Source organism: Mytilus trossulus, chromosome 5 (assembly GCF_036588685.1).
Source record: "Mytilus trossulus isolate FHL-02 chromosome 5, PNRI_Mtr1.1.1.hap1, whole genome shotgun sequence".
Taxonomy (NCBI): Eukaryota; Metazoa; Mollusca; class Bivalvia; order Mytilida; family Mytilidae; genus Mytilus; species Mytilus trossulus.
The window spans coordinates 19,665,285-19,690,544 of NC_086377.1; the positions used below are offsets into that span (position 1 = coordinate 19,665,285).

At 31.7% G+C, this 25,260-nt stretch overlaps 3 protein-coding genes and 1 pseudogene across 3 annotated transcripts; 1 reads left to right on the forward strand and 3 right to left on the reverse strand.

Annotated features, from left to right (window-relative positions):
• Positions 1-1,450: 1,450 nt before the first annotated feature.
• LOC134719488 (complement C1q tumor necrosis factor-related protein 3-like) lies at positions 1,451-3,417 on the reverse strand. The gene is made up of 3 exons (XM_063582478.1): positions 3,315-3,417; positions 2,428-2,496; positions 1,451-1,848 (listed from the first exon to the last, which is right to left on the reverse strand). Exons 1-3 carry the CDS (start codon positions 3,400-3,402, stop codon positions 1,451-1,453), a joined length of 555 nt encoding a protein of 184 aa, XP_063438548.1. The 5' UTR covers positions 3,403-3,417.
• A 5,140-nt stretch (positions 3,418-8,557) lies between these two features.
• On the reverse strand, positions 8,558-10,464 carry LOC134718632 (complement C1q tumor necrosis factor-related protein 3-like). Its single transcript, XM_063581280.1, has 3 exons — positions 10,305-10,464; positions 9,415-9,483; positions 8,558-8,999 (listed from the first exon to the last, which is right to left on the reverse strand). Exons 1-3 carry the CDS (start codon positions 10,396-10,398, stop codon positions 8,593-8,595), a joined length of 570 nt encoding a protein of 189 aa, XP_063437350.1. The 5' UTR covers positions 10,399-10,464; the 3' UTR covers positions 8,558-8,592.
• A 4,824-nt stretch (positions 10,465-15,288) lies between these two features.
• Positions 15,289-17,273, reverse strand: LOC134719489 (complement C1q tumor necrosis factor-related protein 3-like). Its single transcript, XM_063582479.1, has 3 exons — positions 17,152-17,273; positions 16,237-16,305; positions 15,289-15,708 (listed from the first exon to the last, which is right to left on the reverse strand). Exons 1-3 carry the CDS (start codon positions 17,237-17,239, stop codon positions 15,302-15,304), a joined length of 564 nt encoding a protein of 187 aa, XP_063438549.1. The 5' UTR covers positions 17,240-17,273; the 3' UTR covers positions 15,289-15,301.
• A 4,725-nt stretch (positions 17,274-21,998) lies between these two features.
• LOC134717710 (uncharacterized) lies at positions 21,999-23,992 on the forward strand (annotated as a pseudogene).
• The last annotated feature ends 1,268 nt before the right edge of the window (positions 23,993-25,260 follow it).

Below are 25,260 nucleotides of genomic sequence, written 5' to 3' on the forward strand. Positions count from 1 at the left end.
TGTAAAAATGTCATAAACAGCCAGAGAAAAACATGACCTTGTGCAATGCCAAGTTAAGTCAATTGTGTGGACCTGATAATAAACTTGTGCAATGCAAAAGTACAAAATGTATGTCAATTTTGTGGACCTGATTTATTAATATTCTAGTATTGCCTTATCTGTTGTTGTTGTTGGATGTTTTTCCGTTTTTTTTGGGTTTTGTTTGGGTTTTTTTTGTTGCGGGATTGTTTGGCGTGTTATTTTTGCTTGGTTTGCAATTTGGTATACTCTTGTAAATGTATGAATTATTTGTTTAATTAATTATTTTAATAATGTTAGGAAAAATAAAAGTATTATTTATGTTGTTTCTTATTCTGATTCCGAGATAATTTTCTTTCTACAAATCATTTGAAAATCTCATGAACTTTATTTTATCGTCCACTGCGTATTTCATAACAAATGGAAAACGTACCTTGTATTTACTCATTTAGTGCTTTTTGTTAAAGGCTCCGTGTTGAAGGTGGTACTTTGTCTTATTGCTTTTGTGTTTATAAATGTTGACTTTGACAGAGAGTTGTATCACTAAAACAACATCTTCTGATTCATATTTAGGTCATGCAATATTTAGTTTTGCAAACGAGGGACGGTGAAACTCATAGATTGAAAAAAAAAACCGACAAGGCTATGGCTCAAAATAAAGACAAAAAGAAAAGTAATAGTACAGAAGACACATCATAGAAAAAAATATAGACTTAGAAACTGGGGGGGGGGGGGGGGGATCATATGCTCCATGAGGGTAAGCAGATGCTGCTCCACATGCAGCACCCGTCATGTTGCTTATATTATTACAAATCCAGTACAGGGTCGGTTTTGAAATATGTAGACAGCTGGGCGACTTGTTTGTTTGGAACTGTATGATGTTAAATAAAAACAAATACTTTTCAAATGCTTTTTATTTCATTCAACAAAATAAACTTGAACTGAAAGTATAGCCAAACCTAGAAATATAAAAAAAAAAAAACAGAATAGAAAATGGGGTATGTAAAGGCAACAGTAGTTTACCGCTGTTCAAAAGTCATAAATCTAGTTTATACAGTACCGATGTGGCATCTCTCCATTAGAGACCAGATGAAACAGAACATCTATCATTTGTCATGATAACTTATTCGTAATTTTTACATTTGTGTCATAATGGCGGTGTTATTAAATGTTACACATTAATAGGTTTTTTTTGGCATTAAGCAATGTATTACGTTTAGTAAATGACATTAACGTACCAATGTTTCTGAACTAGATGCAGGTTTCATGTGTATTGAGACATTTCCAGTGTTGTAACGTTGTCAAATGTTTTCTATAATGTTTCAATCGTCAAAGCATTTTGGAAGATACACTGTATGCACATAACAATCTATCATATTCTTTTGAAATATATAAATACGTTTTATGTATACACATTTTTAATAATAAGATTTTAGAGGAGATAACCCGAAAAAAAGCTCCAATCACCATGTATAGTTTCCGATCCTCGTCCTGGGTAATGGCGCACTTTGACAACATCTCCCTTGTGCAGATATATTACGGCATTCATCGACCCGGCAAAATTTTCACCACGTGGTGCATGTCCTCTTGATATTTCGCTACTGTTCTGTACAATTTGAAGCTCTAAAGGTGTACTTGTCTGTAGAAATGTACAGGCAAAGAAGTATATTCCATTACAGGGTGCTGTGAAATGACCCGTATGTTGGTTATATGCTTTACCGATATTGGTTATCACGTGATCAAAAATAACAGTTTGTGTCGAACCAAGGGTTACATGTGGAGTCAATCTTGCATGAAAGGCAACTTTATTGGAAGGAATCGCTGAACCTGCTATTAAAAAAAAAATACGGTTGTATCCACTTCTGATGCCATACATTTCTCATTCACATTAAGCCCAAATTTCAAAAATAAAAACGCATAAGTGTAAATGCGTTACATTGTACGATATAAGTCTTCTTTTATGAATTGAAGAATATATAGAAAAAGGATTAACGATGGTATTCATTTCTGCTGCATACATGTCTTATTCACGTCTAAATTTAGAGAAAAAAGCATACTTCTAAAAGTATTTAGATATAGGTCTTCTTTTATCAACTACAATTATGTTATCTTTACTCAACTCTTGAATTGTTTTATCTATTTCAGTTTTATTTGAATGTCTCTTATATCTAAAGTTATATAAGGTAATTTTAACAATATATTCTGCTGTTACACATTATTGAAAAACTTACAACTGGGAAATTTTATTGTTTAAAGTTAAAGTTGGTCAGTCTCTCACTTATCACATTCTCAATATTTTTTAGTGACTGAAAGCCGTATGCATAACTTAATGATTGATTGTTGGTTGCTTAACGTCCAGTGGCAGTATGCATAACTTAATGTTTTACTTCTATTAAACATTTAACTTACTCTCTCCTAGAAGTCTGTTGGTTCTCTGAAGAGTATCAATTGCTTCTAATAATGCTGCTTTTGCTTTACCTACAAAATGTACAATAAACAAGTCATAGATAATTTAAATCTCGTATTTGCGCCACGCGCTAGTTTCGTGTACAAAAGTCTCATCAGTGACGCTCAAATCTAATAATTTTGAAAAGTCCAAATCAAGTATGAAGAAAGAGCTTGTATGACTATAATTCCGAAAAAGAATTTCCGTATCCTATCTAGCTAGAGGTTGGATTAGATTATTATGAATAAAATATTAAGCCACTTTATCTGTACCATTTATAAAACAATGTTTCAGAGCTATGACCATCAAATATGAGTGCTGTAGCAGGATGAAATTATAATTGAACATGTTAGCAAGACAAAGTAAAAAGTCGTTATGTTCAAATAGTGAGTAAATAATTAATCTTTCACGAGACAAACATCTGTCAAATCACATAGCTATGTAATTTGGAAGTCTACGAATTTCCGCTTAATAATTTAAAAAGAACTTAAACGTTATATGTAAGATAAGATAAGAACATTTATTGTTAGTCGGGTTTCATAAAATGCTACAAACATAAGGTCTACTCGCCGACATTAATAACAATTACAACACATACAATATAATGACATATAGGACAGATACAACACACGCAAAAGACAATGTTAAGCCAGCTATATTGTATAAGCACAGTTTATATATATATATAATCAAGCACAAGCAGGTAAAGCATTAAACTAGAATTTAAGCACATGCACAGCAGTCAAATAAATGAAATTTACTAGTTATGAAAGTCAGACCAATTGTCGTCATATTGACATAAAACACGTATATCATTATTATGTAGAGACACGCAACTTGGACTACTTACCAATTTTTCGGCAGCAGTCATCTCCACCATACACATATACTACACTTATGCATGTTATAAACAATAGGCTTATAAATATGTACTTCATTTTTACTTTCAAAGTATATCCGTATAATCAAATTGGTTGGTACAACATGAATCTGTAACCATTTGGTAATGTGTTGTTTCAGTACCTTACACATTATTATAAAGTTATTAGATACCGTAATGATCATATTGCGTGCTTAAAAATAAAAATACACCTATTACAATACAAACGTGCACGCTATTTTTTTTTAAAGATTGCAACATTTGTTGAACAGATTTTGTATGCTGTATATGTCAGATGGTTAAAAGTAAAATCACAAAAATACTGAACTCCTAGGAAATTTCAAGGGAAAGTAACACGAATTACAACCATATGGTGCCCTATATCTTCCATGGAGATAAATCTGAGTTGACAGAATCTATCTCAATAAGGTAACATAATCTATCTCGATAGTTTAACATAATCTATCTCGAGAGGTTAACATAATCGATCTCGATAAGGTAACATAATCTATCTCGATAAGGTAACATAATTTATCTCGATAGGTTAACATAATCTATCTGGATAGGTTAACATAATCTATCTCGATAGGTTAACATAATATATCTCGATAGGTTAACATAATATATCTCGATAGGTTAACATAATCTATCTCGATAAAGTAACATAATCTATCTCGATAGGTTAACATAATCTATCTCGATAAGGTAACATAATCTATCTCGATAAGGTAACATAATCTATCTCGATAGGTTAACATAATCTGTCTCGATAGGTAAACATAATCTATCTCGATTAGTTAACATAATCTATCTCGATAAGTTAACACAATCTATCTCGATAAGTTAACACAATCTATCTCGATAGGTGAACATAATCTATCTCGATAGGTTAACAGAATCTATCTCGATAGGGTAACATAATCTATCTCGATAGGTTAACATAATCTATCTCGATAGGTTAACATAATCAGGTATTTGTTTACCACTTATCAGGATTTTATCTCAACAAGTACAGATTTTTATTTTACAATGTATCTAGCTTTTTTATAAACTAAGTATAGAATAGTCGTGATAGACGTTTTATGTATTTTAACAAATAGAACGACTTTGAAGCTTTATTTATCGTGACAAAAAGTCACAAGACTTTAGCTCACCTTTCAAAATAACAATCGCGATACGGCTAATACGAGTAATAAGATAACATATCATGAATTGTTGAAATTTATTTATTTTTCTAAAAATTTGGATTCAATGTCGTTGTATTTGTTTAAAAACATGACTTTTATTGAAGACGAAGCCACCAATTATCATTTGCATACGAAAATACACGATAACTGGATATTTATATTGACCAGTTAGAAAAAAAAACAATGAAACATTTTTTCCTTATTTTACTTATAGACTTAGTTTTTTTCTGCCAGGAAACATTACATTCACTCTGTGGTTAAAGTTTTTAAAATTTTTTCTTAAGCTATCCTGGAATTGTTCAGAACTATGCCAAAAGTTTGTTTATGATCAGAAGATAGTATCCAGACGTTAATTTGTGTAAAAAAGAAATTCCATTTTTTCCGTAGTTCACTTATAAAAAGACATAGTTTTTCTACCAGTTAACATTACATACAGTCTGCAGTTAAAGTTTTTAAACATTTTTAAGATTCGTTTTAAGAATCGTCTGACAATCAAGAGATAGTAACTAGAGGAATAGTTTTACTGATTTGTTCCTCATTTTTGTTGAGTGTGTGATTAACAGTAAACGTAGGTGATACACTGGGTTCCGCGGAACCCTTACAAATTGTCTTATATGTAAAGTACTTTTGAGTAAATTCATGTTGGATAGCTGAAAATTTATTTAGCCTTAAAATGGGTCAAGATGAACATCGGTATCGTTCAACGTTTGTCTAATGGGGTATATCTGTACTGTAGTCTGCCTTTTCATATCCATGCAAGACCTTGAAGGCCGTACGGTAACATAACCATGTTAACTTCCATGACATTTGATTTATGATGCGTAGTTGGCTAACTGGCAATCATAACTCGTCTTTGTTTTTATATTGGTCCAGTAATTATTGTAATGTTAACAGCATTTTATTTTTTGGGGAATATTTTCAGGTCCATATTTACAACAATTAAAGACAAAAACGTAGGATGGTGACACAAAAAAGAAAACATTTTAACTACTTAACATCATATGTATGGACGACATTGAGAAAACGAATGATTCAAACAGTCGTCTTTCTCTATTAGAATGCCAGAAAATGAAGATGGTTAGAGTTTTCAAGAGTCAATTCTAATTTCATATTATAATAATGAAGTGCTACCGCATAGTTAACCATTTTAAATAAGAGTATAAAACAGCGACGCATTTACAAATACAAGACAATAACAATCAAAACCAAGGAGTTAACAAATACTAACAAAACCAAAGAACATTTATATCTACAGCTATAAATAATAATTAAGAAACAACACAAACTCTACTAAAACCACGGAGTTAAATCAAGTGCTCCGAAAGGGTAAGCATTTATCAATATCAGCAATCAACATATAGAACAAAAAGTCAACAAAAAACAGCAATAAAACAAAGTGCAACAATTAAAAAAAGAAAATAATAAAACATTTAACCTGTTATTTTTTCTGATAGAGCTTGACGACAACGGACATGTTCAACTGTGTACGACATGAAAAGCTGTTGAACTGCAATTACTTCTGTATAAACTTAATTCGTTGTAATTCGGTAAAAATTAATAGCTTTGCCACAAAAAATATTCTAGCCAATGATTTTTTTTATAAGCTATTATTTCTGTTTGTTTTGTTCGCACATTGTCGTCAATAGAATAGCATTGTATGCGATTGCCATAAGACATAGGTTTAGCTAGGTTTCAACAAGATTTAATCCACCACTATCTACATATCAAAATGCCTGTTACAAGTCAAAAATATACCAGTTGTTACCATTTGTTTGATGTTTTCATTTTTGCTATTTATTGAATACCTTTTAGTATGTTGTTAATCAATTATGATATTTTGAATTATATCAGTGAACAAAAACAATGACAGCCAATGCATCTTTAAGGTGGATAATTCAATTTATAGGCTTTATATATAATTAAAAAAAAGATTATGTGGTATAATTGCCAATGAGACAATTTTCCACAAGAGAGCAAAATGACACAGACATAAACAACTATAGGTCACTTTACGGTCGTCAACAATGAACAAAGCCCATACCGCATAGTCAATTATAAAAGACTTCAACAAGGCAATGTAAAACAATTCAAACGAGTTAACTAAGGGCCTTATTTATATAAAAGAATTAACGAAAATAAATATGTCACACATAAACAAATGTTGTTCCATTCCTAGCTTCCCGCAAATCGTCTATTTATAACAATTCATAGTATTTTGTATGTCAACTTTATTTGAAGCTTTTATTATTTGGCAGTAAAAGTTCAAGTCGGGAATCAATCTTATCAAACAAAGTTATCATCACTTGTTGCTCGATTTTTATATATCGGCGTGTGAGACAGGCATATAAAAAATCGAGGAGCAAGTGATGAGAAACTATTTTAATAAGATTGTTCGGGAATAGAACTTTGAAGTTCCTTACTTCCACAATGTGAATTAGTCTTTGTATAAGGGTTATGAATATTTTTTTCGTTGTATTGTAATGTTTTCCCTGGTATTTCATTTAAATTAATCAAAAGACATTTGTCGATTTGTTTGTAACTCAAAATTATGACTACAGAAAAGCAATGTGGATGCATAAAATGTGATCTTCATTCACTATCTTCAGGTTTTACTATTCTAATGAATCGTAATAGGAAACCTATAATTGATGTTGTGTTTCAAAGGTTAAGATGAACACTATGTACATGATGTATAGAAACCACGACTTTTGTAAGTGTCAATTATATATATTGAGATATCGGGTCTTATTAAATTCCAATACCAAACATGCGTGACTTTTCCCTGCGTTGGATAACTTTTAGTGGTCATGGGCGACTATCTACTCCTTGTTCGGGTTGTTGTAACTTTGACACATTCCCCAGTCTTCGTTTTAAATTTTGCGTTCTATATCTTCCTCCTTTTCCTAGGAGCATCACCATGAGGCACGATGAGAATAAGAATATATTTTCTACATTTGAAAATTCCTTTAGCAAGTCATGAATTTGACAGTTGTTGTCCATTCGTTTGATGTGTTTTATCCTTTGAGTTTGCCATTTGATTAGGAACTTTCCGTTTAGAATTTTACGCGGAGTTCAGTATTTTTGTGATTTTCCTTTTTTTTTATATCATGTATCTATATATCTATATATATTTAATGTCGCAATTTGCCTGTCAGTTTCAGTTTTTTTCTGCTACAAAGGTAATCTTCTCGAAACACAAATTAGTATACATACGGTTTGCAGTAGGAGTAAACACGAGGACGGTTTCAAACAGAATGATTTTAAAAGCAGAAAAAATGTGTACCTAATATTAGATGACAATACGAAAACTTAAAATCCAGGCTAAACATAGGAGAAGGTACTTTGATTCAGACACGGACTCGTGATTTCGATGGTTTGTTTTATTGTTCTACATTGTATTTGTTTTTGCAAACATTTAAAAAAAAAACTTGTTTATTCTTAGTCCTTAGTTGTATTTGACTCAACCTTTTGGAAGTTTGGGACCTCATGCAATGCTCTTCCACCTTGTACTTGTGTTGGCTTTACACCTTTTGTTTATTTCATTGTAGCGTCACTGATGAGTCTTATGTAGACGAAACGCGCCTCTGTTGTATTGAAATATAATCCTGGTACCTTTGATATTGTTTTTTTGGTTTGTGCTTTTGTTTGATAAGGCATATATAGATATGGTCTAGACTTTATTTTCGAATAGATATTGATTCTTGTGATGTCGGACGAGTTCATGTGGTCTATTGTACTGTTCGAGACATTTGTTGCTTGTAAATTTTTGTATGTTTTGTATGATAAAATAATATTTCAAAAGAATGAATTTTTTTTTTTTTTTTTTTTAAATTGACTCAGATACACAGCAAACAAGTCAACCTGCTTTGTATCATATATAAATCAAATCAATAAACCACAGTTATAATTACTGTATAATCTATAAATTCACACAGTGATCACAGCTGCGTCCTATATGAAAAATCCTCCCTATACATGTACACAGCAATTGTTACACAATAATTTATATTAAATATACAATAGACATTGCTGTTTGAAGCTTTAATACATGTAGTAAAATATTAAATACGGTAACCCGTAAAAAAGCTCCAATCGCCATGTATTATTTCCGATCCAACTCCAGGGTAATGACGCACATTCACAACATCTCCTGTGTGCATATATACAACTGCATTCATCGACCCAGCCTGCGATCCTCCACCTGTTGCTGCATGTCCACGTGATATTTCGGTGCTGTTTTGAACCATTTGAAGATGTAATTGAGTTGCAGTGTGTGGTCTGAGAAATGTGCAGGCAAAGAAATAAATTCCATCGTTGGGTGCTGTGAAATGACCCGTATGTGGGTTATATGCTTGACCAATATTTGTAATCACCTTATCAAAAACAACAGTCTGTGAAGAACCAAGGGTGACATACGGTTTCAATCTGGCATGAAAGGCTACTTCAGTTGACGAAATTGGAGAATAAGCTATTAAACAAAAATCATAAGTTGAACATTATATTCATTTACATATTGCCTCAACTGATGATTTACACTTTGTTTCAAGTATATTCAATTTGAGCTGCCTTGGTATCTATATATTCTATGTTTTTCCTATGACGCTTATCAATTTCCATTTACGTATGGTAAATATTTCACTGTTTAATTAGTCTATAAGTTTGTTATGAAATTTGGACTTTCAAGCGACTCTTTTTCTGCCGAAACACAGTCTCATACTTTCGGTGATTTAATTCATAATAACATTACTATAAAAATAATCATTGGAATTATATCAAGCATGGGCAATGACTCGTATATCATGTATATGGTGTAGGGATAAATGACTTTGACCATGTTGTATTTTCTATTTCTACTGATATCTTAGCATATTACCATAACTTACTGTCACCAAGCAGGCTGTTGGCCCTCTGCAGTATGGTAATTGCATCTTCTACAGTTGACTTTGCTTGTCCTAAAACAAGGTGATTGTTAAGATACAATATGTAAGTTTTCATCCCTACTTTTTTTTTTAGTTGAGGCACAATACGCACATACACAATGGAATAACTCAAAGCGAAATGAATAATGATATGCATAACAAGAGAGACTAAAGATACAACCCTTACTTCAAATAAGTCGATCACAAACTGACCAGAGAACAAAAAAACAACAACAATCAACAGTAAAACACTAGAGAGAAAACAAAGGAATAGGCAACACGAATCCGAACAAAATCTGGTGTGATCTCATGTGCCTCAGAATGAGACCAGACTAGCTCCAAATATTGCATCAGTGGTGCTGCTTGTTTAAGTACAAGTTGGGAGGTGTCAAGTTGCGTACCAGGATTGTTACAACGATGTTTACAAATATAATACCTATCAATGTTGAAAGTAGCATGGCATGATAGAATTATTTTGTTTCTAATAGAAATATTTTATACTCTAAAAGTTTATACTTCGTGGCGGACCTATAATGTTCGCTCAAAATATCGCCATTTTTAATTGAAGAATCTAAAACGTTTTAGAAAATCGACAGTAAAAAAATGAAAAAAGAACAGACACATTCAAATTTACTTCATGTTTTTATTTAATTTCCTAGTGAGCAACATCAACAATAATGTCGATTTTGATCTCCGGCGTTGTTCGAAATTCATCTGACGTTGCAGTTTAAAGTATTACATCAAGCACGTGCAGCCCGTGTTTTATTAATATAAGAACATTGCTTTGTATCCAAATCTGAAGAAGAACTTCATATAAGAATCAATAATAACAAACTGAATTTTTTTTGACATACCTATTTTGCCACAACAACTGGTTTCTTGACCAACTGTGGATGACAGAACGGAAAGTGCAATAAGAATTATATGTCCCATGTCGACGTACTGCATACATTAATATACCTTACTGAACATATACACAAACACGTTGATTTTTTATATGATTTTATTTCCGCGGTAAACTCGGTTAAAGCGCAGTTTTTTACAAGTTAAAGTATGAAACATCCGAAAGGAACATAGACATTTCCGATTAAAATCATAATAAATGTTTACATCCTTAAAAGCCAAATTAAACATAATTGTGAATAGTGTATTATATATACTATTTTATGTACAAGATAAATTGGTTCATTTAGAAATTGGCTTAATCAATCACCAAACATTTAATGATATCATTTTGGTGAAACATAACATTTTTTAAATTGAAATAAAAATAACGCATATGTTCTCATTGAAATAACATGATTATTATTAGTCCATCAGCTGTTGAGGTAAATTTCAGTTCTGTGTTACACCCTAGGGTACCGCAATATTTTTGTATAAATCTAAAGAGTAATGTCTGAAGAATAGTTTAAGAGTATATCAACAATTTTGTTTAATACATATATATATAGAAATAAGAAAGATAACACAGTATTCGGTACAATTTCTCTTTTTAAATTAAACACATCATATCTTATAAATACGGATGCTAATTTTTATTTAATTTTTAAATCGTATAGGACCAAGAAAAAAAGGCAGAGGATAATATCCAAAACTCATGATTTTGAATGAATCTAATCATACATACTTGTTTTCGTGATAAAAAAAAGTATATTTTTTTACCTTGAAACATAGAGCATCTAGTAACTAAAGGCAGTTGAACAAAATTCAAAGGTAAGAAAGGAGAAACAATGTTAAAGGTCATATGGTAATACATTATTGTTTTTTTTTTTTGCAATATATTTGATATCGGGAAATTAAAGACCTTACTTCAATTAAAACTATGACAGCTATCTACATGATCTAGTTTCATCTACATCATTTGTACAAAAAAACATTTTTTTATATTTTTTGATATCAAGTTCAATTATACATTCAGAAACGACCTTTTTTCCTCTGTGTCTTGTAGAATCGTCTATTCTTAAAATATTCTCTCGCACAATATCTGGACATCGGTGGGCATGCAACATTGCAATATAACCCGTTTACAAATGAAAATCAACACTCAGACTATAGGCATGAAGAGAGGCAATAAATGAACAAAAGACAAACCCGGGACACAGAAGTACAAACAATACACTATCAACTTTGAAAATTAAAAGTAAAATAGAAACATGGATCACGAAGAAAATGTAGGGGCGACATCACAGAGTGAAAAGAACTTGCTTCTTGCTAGACACTTTCCGTGAAAACAATTTGATATTAAGACAATCTTTTGTTTCATTTTTTTTCCAATTTCCTACATGAGGTATTTGCCTCATTTGCCTCACCGTAGTTAAGGCGATGGACGTTTTATGTATTGAAAGAAATTTAACGACTATGAAGCTTTATTTATCGTGACAAAAAGTCACAATACTTTATCTCATCATTCAAAATAACTATCGCGTTACGGCAATTTCAAGTAATAAGATGAAATATCATAAATAGGTTTTTTTCTACAAAATTAAATTTGGATTCAAAGTCGTTTTATTTGTTTAAAAACATGACTTTTATTGATGACGAAGCTACAATTTAGGATGTGCAAAAAGGAAATACACGATAACTGGATAATCATATTGACGAGTTAGAAAAAATATCAAGAAAAATTTTGATAAGAGTTCCGGACTTCTCGAGATAAAACAATAGAAGTCGTCAAAATACCTATTTATGTTTACCTATCGAGATAAATTAAGTTAACTCAATATAATTTCGATAGCCGGAATTGACTTCCAAAACTCTCATATTGTGCATTAAAAACAATTTGAATCATGCGCCTCTCCATAGTTAGGTTTATTGTTTCGCATTTTGGCCCCAACACATTTCTTTTATATACATTTTGTAAAAGTACTGTGCAGTAAATTCATGTTGGATAGCTGAAAATTTATATAGCCTTAAAATGGATTACGATGAACATCGTTATTGTTTAACGTATTTCTAATGGGGTATATCTGTATTGCAGTCTGCCTTTTCATATCTATACAAGACCTTGAAGGCCGTACGATAACCTAACCATGTTAATTTCCATGACATTTGATTTATGATGGGTAGTTGTCTAACTGGCAATCATAACTCGTCTTTGTTTTTATATTGGTCGAGCAATTATTGCAACGTTAACAACATTTCAGACCCATGCAATTTGTGATTTGGTTTTTTGAATGAAAGATGCTAAAGACACCAAATTTGTATTTATTCATCAGATAAATAAATGTCAAATGTTTCACAAAAAGATAGGTCGCAAATAATCGGGTTTTGTCTTTTAACCAAATATTTAGGGAATATTTTTATGTCAATATTTACAACAATTCAAGACAAAAAAGTTGGATGGTGCCACAAAATGAAACCTTTTAACTACTCAAAATCATATGTATGAACGACATTGAGAAAAAGAATGATTCAAACATGCATCTTTTTTTTTTAATTTGAATGCCAGAAAAAGAAGATGGTTATAGCTTTCAAAAGTTAATTCTAATTTCATATCATAATGATACAGTGCAACCGCATAGTTACCCATTTTAAATAATAATAAAAAAACAAGCGATGCATTTACAAAAACAAGACACTAACAATCAAAACCAAGAAGAAAACAAAGACAAAACCAAAGGACATTTATATCAGCAGCTATAAATAATAATTAAGAAACAACACGAACTCCACTAAATATCGAGAGTGAAATCAATTGCTCCGGAAGGGTAAGCATTTATCAATTTTAGCAATCAAATTATATAACAAAAAAGTCAACAAAACGAGCAATAAAACTAAATGCAACAATTAAAAAAAAGAAAAAAGAAAACATTGAACAAATCTTTACATCACGCTCCCCAATTAATTAAACCTGTTATTGTTCCTGATAGAGCTTGTCGACAACGGACGTGTCCAACTGTGTATGACATGAAAAGCTGTTGAACTGCAATTACTTCTGTATCAACTTAATTCGTTATAATTCGATGAGCATTAATAGCTTTGCCACAAAAAATATTCTAGCCTATAATATCTCTTTTTATTAGCTGCTATTTCTGATTGTTTTGTTCACATATTGTTGTCAATAGAATGGAGTTGTATGCGATTGTCATAAGACATAGGTTTAGCTAGTTTTCAACAGATTTAATCCACCACTATCTACATACCCAAATGCCTGTAAAAAGTCAATCTATATACATAGGCTTTCTTCCTTTCTTAACTTTCAGCAAATCGTCTATTTATAACGATTCATAGTATTATGTGTGTCAGATTTATTTGCAGCTTTTACTATTTGACAGTAAAATTGTAATTCTGGAATCAATCTTATGAAAACAAGTTCTCACCACTTGCTCCTTGATTTTTTTATATATTGCCGTGTGAGACCGACATATAAAAAATCGAGGAGCATGTGATGAGAACTTATTTTAATAAGATTGTTTGGGAATACACTTTGAAGTTTCTTACTACCACAATGTGATTAAGTCTGTGTATGAGGGTTATGTATATTTGTTCGTTGTATTGAAATGTTCTCCTTGGCATATCATTTAAATCAATTACAAGACTTTTGTCGATTTGTTCGTTACTATAACTTATTACTACCGAAAAGCACTTTGGATGCATAAAATGTTATCTTCATTCGTTATCTTCAGGTTTTCTATTCCAATCATGCATAATATGAAACCCATAACTGATGTTATGTTTCAAAAGTTAAGGTGAACACTATGTATAGAAACCAAGAGAATAAGGATACATTTTCTACATTTGATAATGCCTGTAGCATGTCATGAATATTTCAGTTGTTGTCTATTCGTTTGATGTGTTTTATTTTTTGATTTTGCCATTTGATTAGGGAGTTTCCGTTTAAAATTTTTCGCTGAGTTCAGTATTTTTGTGATTTTATATTCTTTTTTGTATCTATACAAATTTTATGTTGCAATTTGCCAGTCAGTTACCAATTATTAGAAATTATTATAAACTAAGGAATGTATCTCCCTCATGCAAACCTCTGATTCCTCTCACGGATTTGGCTATACTTTTTGGAACTTTTGGATTATAGCTCTTCATTTTTTATATAAGTTTTGGATTTCAAAAATTTTGGCCACGAACATCAATGAAGAGACATGTATTGTCGAAATGCGCATCTGGTGCAAGAAAATTGGTACCGTTAGTTTGATTACAGGTTTTTCTGCTACAAAGGTAATCTTCCCAAAACAAAAAATAGTATAATACCATAAACATGCTGTTTCCAGTTGGAGTAAACACGAAGGCGGTTTCAAACAAAATGATTTTAAATGGAGAAAAAAAGTGTACCTCATATCAAATGACAATACGAAAAATTCAAATCCAAGCTAAACATAGGAATAGGTACACGTACTTTGATTCCGACACGGACCGTGATTTCGCTGGTTTTATTAAAATATAATCATCGTACTTTAATATTGTTTTTTAGTTTGTGATTTTATTTGATAAAGCATATTCAGAGATGGTCTAGACTTTTTTTACGACTAGATATTGATTTGTGTGGTGTCGAACGAGTTCATGTGATCTGTTTTACTGTTCGAGACATTTGTTGCTTGTGAATTTTGGTATGTTTTGTATGATAGAATAATATTTTAAAAGGATGGATTTAAAAAGAATAAAATTATAATAATTGACCCAGATTCACAGCAAACAAGTCAACCTGCTTTGTATCATATAGAAATCAAATCAATCGACCACAGTAATGATCTGTATAACATATTGATTCACACAGTGATCACAGCTACGCCCTATATGACAAATCCTCCCTTTACATGTACACAGCAATTGTGACACCATAATTTATATTAGATAATATACAATAAACATTGGTTTTTGAAGCTTTAATAGTAAAATATTAAATACGGTAACCCGTAAAAAAGCTCCAATCGCCATGTATTATTTCCGATCCAAGTCCAGGGTAATGACGCACTTTCACAACATCTCCTTTGTGCATATATACAACTGCATTCATCGACCCTTCCTGTGATCCTCCGCCTGTTGCCGCATGTCCACGTGATATTTCGGTGCTGTTTTGAACCATTTGAAGATGTAGTTGAGTCGCAGTGTGTGGTCTGAGAAATGTGCAAGCAAAGAAGTATATTCCATTGAAGGGTGCTGTGAAATGACCCGTGTGTTGGTTATATGCTTTACCAATATTGGTTATCACGTGATCAAAAATTACAGTCTGTGTGGAACCAAGGGTTACAGATGGAGTCAATCTAGCATGAAAGGCTACTTTATTGAAAGGAATCGCTGAACCTGCTATTTAGAAAAACAAATAACGGTTATATCCACTTCTGATGCTTACATTTCTTATTCACATTAAGTAGAAATAAGAAAAAGGATGCATAATTGTAAATGTATTACGATGTAAGTCTTCTTTTGTGAATTTGAGAAATTTAAAAAAAAAAGTAATGGCTTAATGATTGCGTTCATTTCTGATGCATACAAGTCTTATTCACGTCAAGTCTAATTTAAAACAGGTGGATACTTGTAAATGCATTACGATGTTAATATCCTTTTATGAATTACAATCAAATGATCTTAACTCTACTCTTGAATTGTTTTATATATATATCAATTTCATTGGAATGTGTCCTATATTTAAATGTACATAAGTTAATTTTAGCAATAGATTCTTTTGTAACATATTTTTTAAAAAATTACAACTGGGTCAGGCTCTCAATAATCACATTCTCAATATTGTTTAGTGACTGAAAACCGTATGCATAACTATTTGTTTTATATCTATAAAACATTTGTTTTATTTCTATAAAACATTTAACTTACTCTCTCCAAGAAGTCTGTTGGTTCTCTGAAGAGTATCAATTGCTTCTAACAATGCTGCTTTTGCTTTACCTACAACATGTACAATACACTCATCATAGCTACCAGGATTAAAATTTTGTATTTTCGCCAGACGCTCGTTTCGTCTATAAAAGACTCATCAGTGACGCTCAAATCGAATGTTTTTGAAAAGGCCAAATCAAGTACGAAGTAAGAGCGTTGATGACTATAACTTGGGAAAAGTTTTTCCACATCCCATCCAGCTAGCGGTTAGATTAAATTATTGTGAATACAATTGATAGAAACTTTATCTGTACCATTTATAATTCAGACCCCTTGCAAAAAAAACGATGTTTCAGAGCGATGACTATCAAAGATGAGTGCTGAAGCAGGATGAAAATTCCAATCGAATATGTTAGCAAAACAAAGTAAATAGTTCAAACAGTGAGTAACCAATTAACCTTTAACGAGACAAACATTTCTCAAATCACATAATTATGCAATATGTAAGACTACGATTTGCCGCTTAATAATTTAAGGAGAACTCATGCGTTATTTGTAAGATAAGATAAGACAATTTATTTTTAGTCGGGTTACATAAAATACCCTAAACATAAGCTCTCTACAGTTTTTTGCCGACATCAATAACAATTACAACACATACAATATAAAGACATATAGAACAGATACAACACACACAATAGACAATATAAAGACAGCTATATTGTACAAGCAAAGTTCAAATATTATATAAAATCAATCACAAGCAGGTTAAGCACTAAACTAGATTATAAGCACATGCACATCAGACAAATAAAAAAGATTAACTAGTTCTAAAATTCAGACCAATTGTCGTCATATTGACATGGAAACACGTATATCATTATCATGTAAAGACACGCAGCGTTGACTACTTACTAATTTTTCGGCAACAGTCATCTTCACCATAAACTAATGCAATACTTATGCATGTTATAAACAATAGGCTAATAAATATGTACTTCATTTTTGCTTTCAAAGTATTTTCGTCTTATCAAGTTGGTCGGTACGACATGAATCTGTAACCATTTGGTAATGTGTTTTATCATTACCTTACATATTATCATGAAGTTATTAGATACCATAATGATCATATTGCGTGCTAACATATAAAAATACACATACTACAATACAAAAGTGCACGCTAGTTTTTTAGATTGCAACATTTGTTGAACAGATTTTGTTTGCTGTATATGTCAGATGGTCAAAAGTAAAATCCCAAAAATACTGAACTCTGCGGAAAATTCAAGGGGAAGTATTTCTGATTAGTTATCAAGCGGCACACATAACAATCCTATGGTGCCCTATACCTGCCATAAATCTGAGTTGACCAAGTTAATCTCGATAAGTCAACACAAATCAGATATGTTGACGACAACTCTACACAAGTCATGATTTTTTTCGTGATAGAAGTTTAATGTATTCTTCGTTTTTGACTGAAGGACATCAAGTCGGCGTATCAATGTCAAATACTTTTTCAGATGTATCTTAAATAAAACCAGATGTACCTCAAGGGTGAGTTTTAGGTCTTATATTTAGGTCTTTCCACTTTTCTTCTGATCCTTATTATTGTTTCTTCTTCCGACACGTTTTCTGACGGTGTTTTTGGTTTTGCAAGAGGTCACTTAGATTGTTGACATATTATATCGAACAGTAATCACGATTTTGAAACTGACCCTGTTTAGCCGAACACTTTTTATTGTTATCTCCCCAAACACTGTTTCTCTTGAGTACAAATCTCTTCCGCAGTGGCAAAGGTTACAACAAAATCAGTTCATCAATTTGTTCATTATATCCTAAGGATCTTAGAAATATATTTGAGCAAAGCGGTCCGGACACTCCATATGAGAGTTATTTTTCCTTCTGAATTTAAATTCAGTAAAATGTAAATGTAAATGGTACCCATAACTGATAGAGACCTAGAGTTTTTTGATTTGAGGAGGTCCTTGGTCCAAACGAAAGAAAATAGGGTCACGGTCAAATGTCAAGGTCGTCTCTAAATTTTGATTTTGGCCTAATTTCACCTCTTTTCAAACAACATATCAGATATCGACAACATTTGTTTTACTTAATTATTAGCTGCGACATAGCGTAATACATATATATTGGTTCAAATGGTACGCTGACATTAAATTAGAGTTTCCTCCCCTCTTTTATATATGCGTTTGGTGATATAACTCATCAACCAAATATAATTAGGACTTAGTATCTTTTGATTTGAGGTCCTTGGTTTATGACCTAGAAATTGAGCTCAAGCTCATGGGTTAATTTTCTTGATTATGACCTTTGCTTTTACCTAATATGTATAAATGATAAAGCCATGGAATTGTCTGCATTAAGATGCAAGCCATATGACCTTGAAAAGAACACCGGAAGTTACCTGTGTAAACCGGAAGTAACTATTGTGTGTACTCTTTGAAAGTAAAAGTATATAAAACAATATATATTTGGTGACAGTGTGTCAATTAAATAGTTAAATGATATCGAAAGTAACGTTTTGTAAACCGGAAGTATTTATTTATCTACCTTATTTTAATAAATTGCATAGAAACCATATAATATTGGAATCAGCGTATTATAGGCTATCATTTGAAGCTGTTAATGACATTTTACAATATTCATAATATTTATTAATGGTTTGCCTTAATTAATCCCTAATCATACTATAGATCATTTGCTAATGATCGCACTATTTTTGTAATTGGAACAGCCAAAAGTCAATGTGGTGTTAGAAAATATTTGCCATTTGGTTAATGAAAACAAAATGTTAGTTAATGTGCAAAAAACTAAGACAAATAGGTTCAAAACAAAAACTTTCCGTCATGTGCAATGACATATTAAATATATCCGTTAATATCCAACAAATAAATAAAAGTCAGTGTGAAAAGGTCCTTGGTATTTTTGTTGATACCACGCTTTCTTGGTATAATCAAATAAATCATACAATTAAAAAAAAAGTTAATTATTCATTGACTTTTATTAAAAAGGAATCAAGAAATACTTGAATCATAATGCACGAATTCTATTTGACTATACATATATTCTTCCACATTTGAATTACTGTTGTTCATTATGGGAAAACTGTAACAAGATTTTAGTTTGACAGTCTACTTAATTTGCAAAACAGGTCAGCAAGAATTATTTTAAACGAACACGATATTCGTAAAACATATTTTGAACTATTTAAGGATTCTGGAATTATTCCCGTTACTAAGAGAAGACGTTACCACAAATCATTATTAATGTATAAATCAAAACATGAACTGGTACCAACATATTAATCCAATCTGATTGTGCCTACAAATAGTAAACAATCGTACAATACCCGATGTTCACTATCGGATAATTATTGTCCTTTTAAAAATCAAATACAGAATTATACAAATCAAGTTTTTCCTTTAGTGGTCCAAAAGTGTAGATTTTGCTATCCATTGAAATAAAAAAAATAAAAAAGCATATATGCATTCAAATACTCTTACAAGTCATTATATTGGTAAAAGTGTGAAATTTATGAGATAATCCACGTTGTATACTATGGGTGTTTTTTTGTTGGTGTTGTTATATTTTGTTTATATAGATATTGGAAGATGTGGTGTAAGTGCCAATGAGACAACTCTCCATCCAAATTACAATTTAAAAAGTAAACCCTAATATACATCTATTATTGATATTGTATTGGAAAGCCTTATAACAAAATGATTAAATCCAAACGAGTTTCATTATTATTATTATTATTATTATTATTATTATTATTATTATCATTATTATTATTATTATTATTATTATTATTATTATTATTAAACAAAAAGAACGACTTTGACGCTTTATTTATCTAAAAAAAGAATACAAGATGTTATCTTATCACTTAAAATAACTACATGTATCGCTAAACGATAATTTCGAGTAATCAGATAGAATAATTGAGCCGCGTCGGATAGAAATCGACCTTATGCAATTCGACGTCAAACCGAGTAACGTTACGATAAAGTTTCACAAGTTTTCATACAGGTAGTTTCTGACGTTATAAAAAAAAACATGTCGCTATCCTACAAAACTACGTTTTTTCTAAAAAATATTGTGCGAACATTTCTGGTCGGATTTTAATGTACTAGGTACCAATAGAAGCAGAATTGTCAGAGTTATATTTGTTTATTTTGATAGACTTTTGTTGTGAAACGTTTTCAATTTTTGGTTATATATAACCAGTATTGTTTTTGTTCAGAAATTTCTTATGTATTTCAACGAAATTAAATTGTAAAAACTGTTATACATGTTCATAACATGAGAAACAAAAGTAATGGACGACAAAACTATGACAAATTAAACTAGTATACTTTCGACGATTCTACGTATTTTAACTCCGTATTTGTGAAAATCCAACATAATATGCCTTCACAAATTTTTTTTAGTGGGGTTTTATATGAAATTTGTAAAAAAACATACGGGGAAACCATACAATGTTAATCTGAATAAAACGGGCCCTTATCTAACGTATTCCATACATATAGGACAAAACTAGTATATTATTTCTGACAAGTTTAGTAAAAAATGCCTATAATGTTTCACGGAAACCGCTTTATCCGGTCCGACATGAACATTTCCAAATTATCCGGGAACCGTCATCTGCGTGTCGCGTGTCGTCAGCTTTAATAAAAAACAATGTTCCTGAATACTGTCCTTTTCTAAATAACATATTTCTCAACATTAATATCAGTTTTGGCTAACAGGAATACATTGTTTTGCTAAGGTACGTAAACTTCCTAATACGTTCTATATATTGAACTATTTTTACGTTCACGATCTATTTTTACTTTTTATACAAAGTGAATTTAAAGTACAAATGTACTATGATCTACTATCTATTTTAGTAAAATTTATTTTCATTTCATTCAGTGGCATATGACACCTGTCTTAAAATATAATTGTATACAATTCTTAAGCTGAACTAAACTAAAGTAACATTCTGAAAAACTATTTCTAGTAGTTAAAAACGAAATTTGTGCTGTATTGCAAAACTTTGCTACACACAGTCATGACAATGACACACGCAAAAACAAAATTAGGTCAAAAGTAATGCATATCATTGTACCGATGCATTTTGGAAAATCTAAAAAGAAATATTAACACAAACATACAATATTAAACAAAGACCAAGACGTGCTCTAGGTGGATTTTGTACTATTTGCGTGCAATTTATCTGTTCTTAACTATTCAGAAATTTAGAAATGTTTTGCGTGTAGTTTAGTTCAATAACATTTCTATTTAGAAATTGAAAGAAAGAGGGAAACATTTGCATAATACATGTGTACATGCATTTCGAAAACTAATAACTTTCAAAATAAAACCTTTTAAACCTTCTTTTTCATATCCCGACAACTTTAAAATTAGTATTCGGGCAATAAAATTCCCGATCTATGCATCCGTTGGTCTTACAGTTTTGCGTCCGTCCGTCCGTCTGCGTGATTAAGGTAACAATTTTGGAAGATGTAAACTGTGATGTCGGATTTATAAATAATAAACCAAAATTTCATCTAAAAAAAACGTTTATTTTGAAATTTGAACTACTATAATTTAAATAGATAGTATTTGAGATTTTGATCTACCTGTCACAAATCACTGGTGAACTATAATGGCGCAAAGCGCGACAACCAGTTGTATAGAAAAATTCTCTTGGTTCAATGTGTCTTTAATTTCATTCCTTTTTAATGTTGTAGTAAATTTCTGAAATGGACTGGTTCAATAACATAGGATGCGAAGAACTAGAAAATGAAGCAGTTGCCTATTTTGAACAATATATAGGGTCAATACCAGAGGTTTCGGCATCAAGCAATAATGAACTGATTGAGTCTGATAACAGCGATTCCGATATTGAAAATGACGAATCTGATATTGTAAATACATGTGACACAATTTAAGCTAGGGCCCGGGAATTTTATTCCACTTCCGCCATTCAAGATCAATCGGAAAATACATGTTCTCTTAATCAAAATGATGAATTAGAGGATCCTTCCCGACTTCGAATAAATGCTCTTTTTGCTGACAACTGTAATTGTACAAAAAAATGTTTTACAAAGCTTTCCACATTTAGAGAACAGACCTATGATGTATCGTTATCTGTTTGTGAATTTACAAAAGCAGAGCGTGACATATACTTGCTTTCAAAATTAGAAAACTTAGAAATAACAGACTCGGTTTTCAGAGGAGGAAAGAGAGAACGAAAACGATACCGATATTCTTTTCAAGGATGTAAGATATGCGAGTTCACATGGAGAAATATTTATAAAATTGGGAGGAGCGAATTTAAAAGTTTAAAACAACACTTAAATGCAAATGGCGTAGCCCCTCGTCCGCATGGTCTTAGTGGAAGAAAATCGAATCACGGACATTCATTTGAAGTGATTGAAAATACGATAAAATTTATCAAGCGGTATGCTGATGAATTTGGTCTTCCTCTCCCGGCTGCGCCTCGGACAACCGACAATACCCCTCCTATTCTACTACCTTGTAGCGAGAGCAAGAAATATGTACACTCCAAATATGTTAGTTCATGCGTTAACTCAGAACAACAATATTTTCAACTAACCGTATTTAAAGAAGTTTGGAATGCATGTGTCCCTCATATTCAATTGATGAAACCAAAAACGGATCTGTGTAAAACGTGTTTTCAGTTGAGGGAGGATATTTCCGGATCTATTTCAGAAGACGCAAAATTAGTGACAACTCAAAAATTAATTGACCATATACAGTCTGCGCGGACGGAGCGTGAATATTATAAATTATGTACACAAAGATCACGTTATGAATTAAAGTTAGCTGAGTCTCCAATAGGAAAGTATAACACTTCATGTTCAAAGAATTTTGAAAATGTTCATTACACTTTTGACTTTTCACAATATGTAAATTTGCAACATTCGTCTCAACAAGTTGGAGCTCTATACTTTTTAACACCTCGAAAGGTTCAAATATTTGGAGTTTGCGATGAAAACTTTCCAATGCAAACTAATTATTTGATTGATGAGCAACAAACAATCGGAGGGAATGGAAGTCGGACACATCGACCCAATGCTGTTTTAAGTATGCTCACCATTATCTGCATGGTAGTACTTACGGTGAAAAAGCGTGTCATTTTCATGCTGATAATTCCGTGGGACAAAACAAAAATAAAAATACTTTACATTATCTGTTGTGGAGGTGCGCAAAGGGTTTACATAAAACTATTAACTTGCATTTTATGAATGCTGGGCACAGAATTTTTTTATGTGACGCATGTTTTGGCATGTTGAAAAACATTTTTAGAAAGTCGGACGTAATTACTGATTCGCAACTGGTTAAAATTGTTGACAATTCTGTCAAATGCAATAGGTCATATGTTTTCAATGAAAATGACGATGACGAAAACAGCTTAAAATGGTACAGATGGGATAATTTCTTCACTAAATATTTTAAACCACTCAGAGGTATAGGAAAATTAAATCACTTTAGATTTACCAATGACGAAGTAGGAGTCGTATTTGCGAGAGAAACTCTTGATGAACCGGAGAAAAGACTGGTCCTCCTAAAGGAAAGCGCAAACCTACCGGAGTTGCTTACGATACTTCCAGAAATTATTTAGCCAGCAGGGCTGACAGAGGAGAGAAAGCGTTATCTGTACAATGAAGTCCGTCCTTTTGTTCAGTTTAATTTCCGTGTCGAATTTTGTCATCGTGCTTCAGAGGAGTAACATTTTACATATGCTGGTTAAAGTTGGATTGAAAACTTGAGAATCATGTATTGCTTCGTTGTAATAACCTTATAAATTAAATTAAATATTGTATGTCAATGTATGATTTCATATCTCTCTTTATTGTGATAAAAGGACCGATACAGAATAAAATTAATGCACGATAACGGTAATTTCACGACGTTGTCGTGAGATCTGATGTTATATATAATTAAAAAGAGTAAAAAGTTTTTTTGTATTCAAATTGTATGACTATCAGCAAAATTGATATGAACAAAACTCATTTTGAGATTTTTTTTGCATAAGGTCGATTTCTATCCGACGCGGCTCATATAATGAATTGTTGAGATATATCTCGAGTTATTTTTTCTCGAAATATGGGTCAATATATAAAAAAAGAAAGGTATGATTGCCAATCAAGGTCGTTTTATTTGTTTATTGTTACATTGAATGCTGTTCCAAAGTTTGCTTGTTTTGGGTATTTTGTATTGGTTTTCATCTGAAAATCGATAAATCTAAGGTGACGCCCCCTACAGCCGAGATATATAAATAAAGGCAACAGTAGTATACCGCTGTTCAAAACTCATAAATCCATGGACAAAAAACAAAATCGGGATAACAAACCAAAACCGAGGGAAACGCATTAAATATAAGAGGAGAACAACGACACAACACCGAAACGCAACACACACAGAAACGGACCAAGCATCAGACAAAACACCACGAGAATAACAAATATAACATGAAAACCAAATGCATGAATTTGGGATAGACAATTACCGTGCCACGTCTTATCTCAATATCTCAAAAATAAGAGAAAACACAAACGACTCAACGTTAAAATGCAACACACACACACAGAAACGAACAAAAATATAACAATGGCAATCTTCCTGACTTGGTACAGGACACTTTTAAAGGGGAATAAAAGTGGTGAGTTGAACCTGGTTTTATGGCATGCCAAACCTCGCACTTTAATGGCAAAGTTAAATACAACATTGAAATGACAACATAATATTACAGGCTACAATACAAATAAATAGGAGAACATATTAGACAAAGAAAAACATGATTAATAGATAGCAAAAATCATCAGGTTTAAAAACCAGACAAAAATTTTATATTTGTTTACAATATATAGTAAGGTTAACCTACAAACAAGATTTCATAAAGATTGGAAGAAGTTGCTTCCGTACTATTTTGCATTGTTTTCTAATGGATAGGTTCTACAAAAAGATGAAACATATCACGCCGAAGCTACATATTAT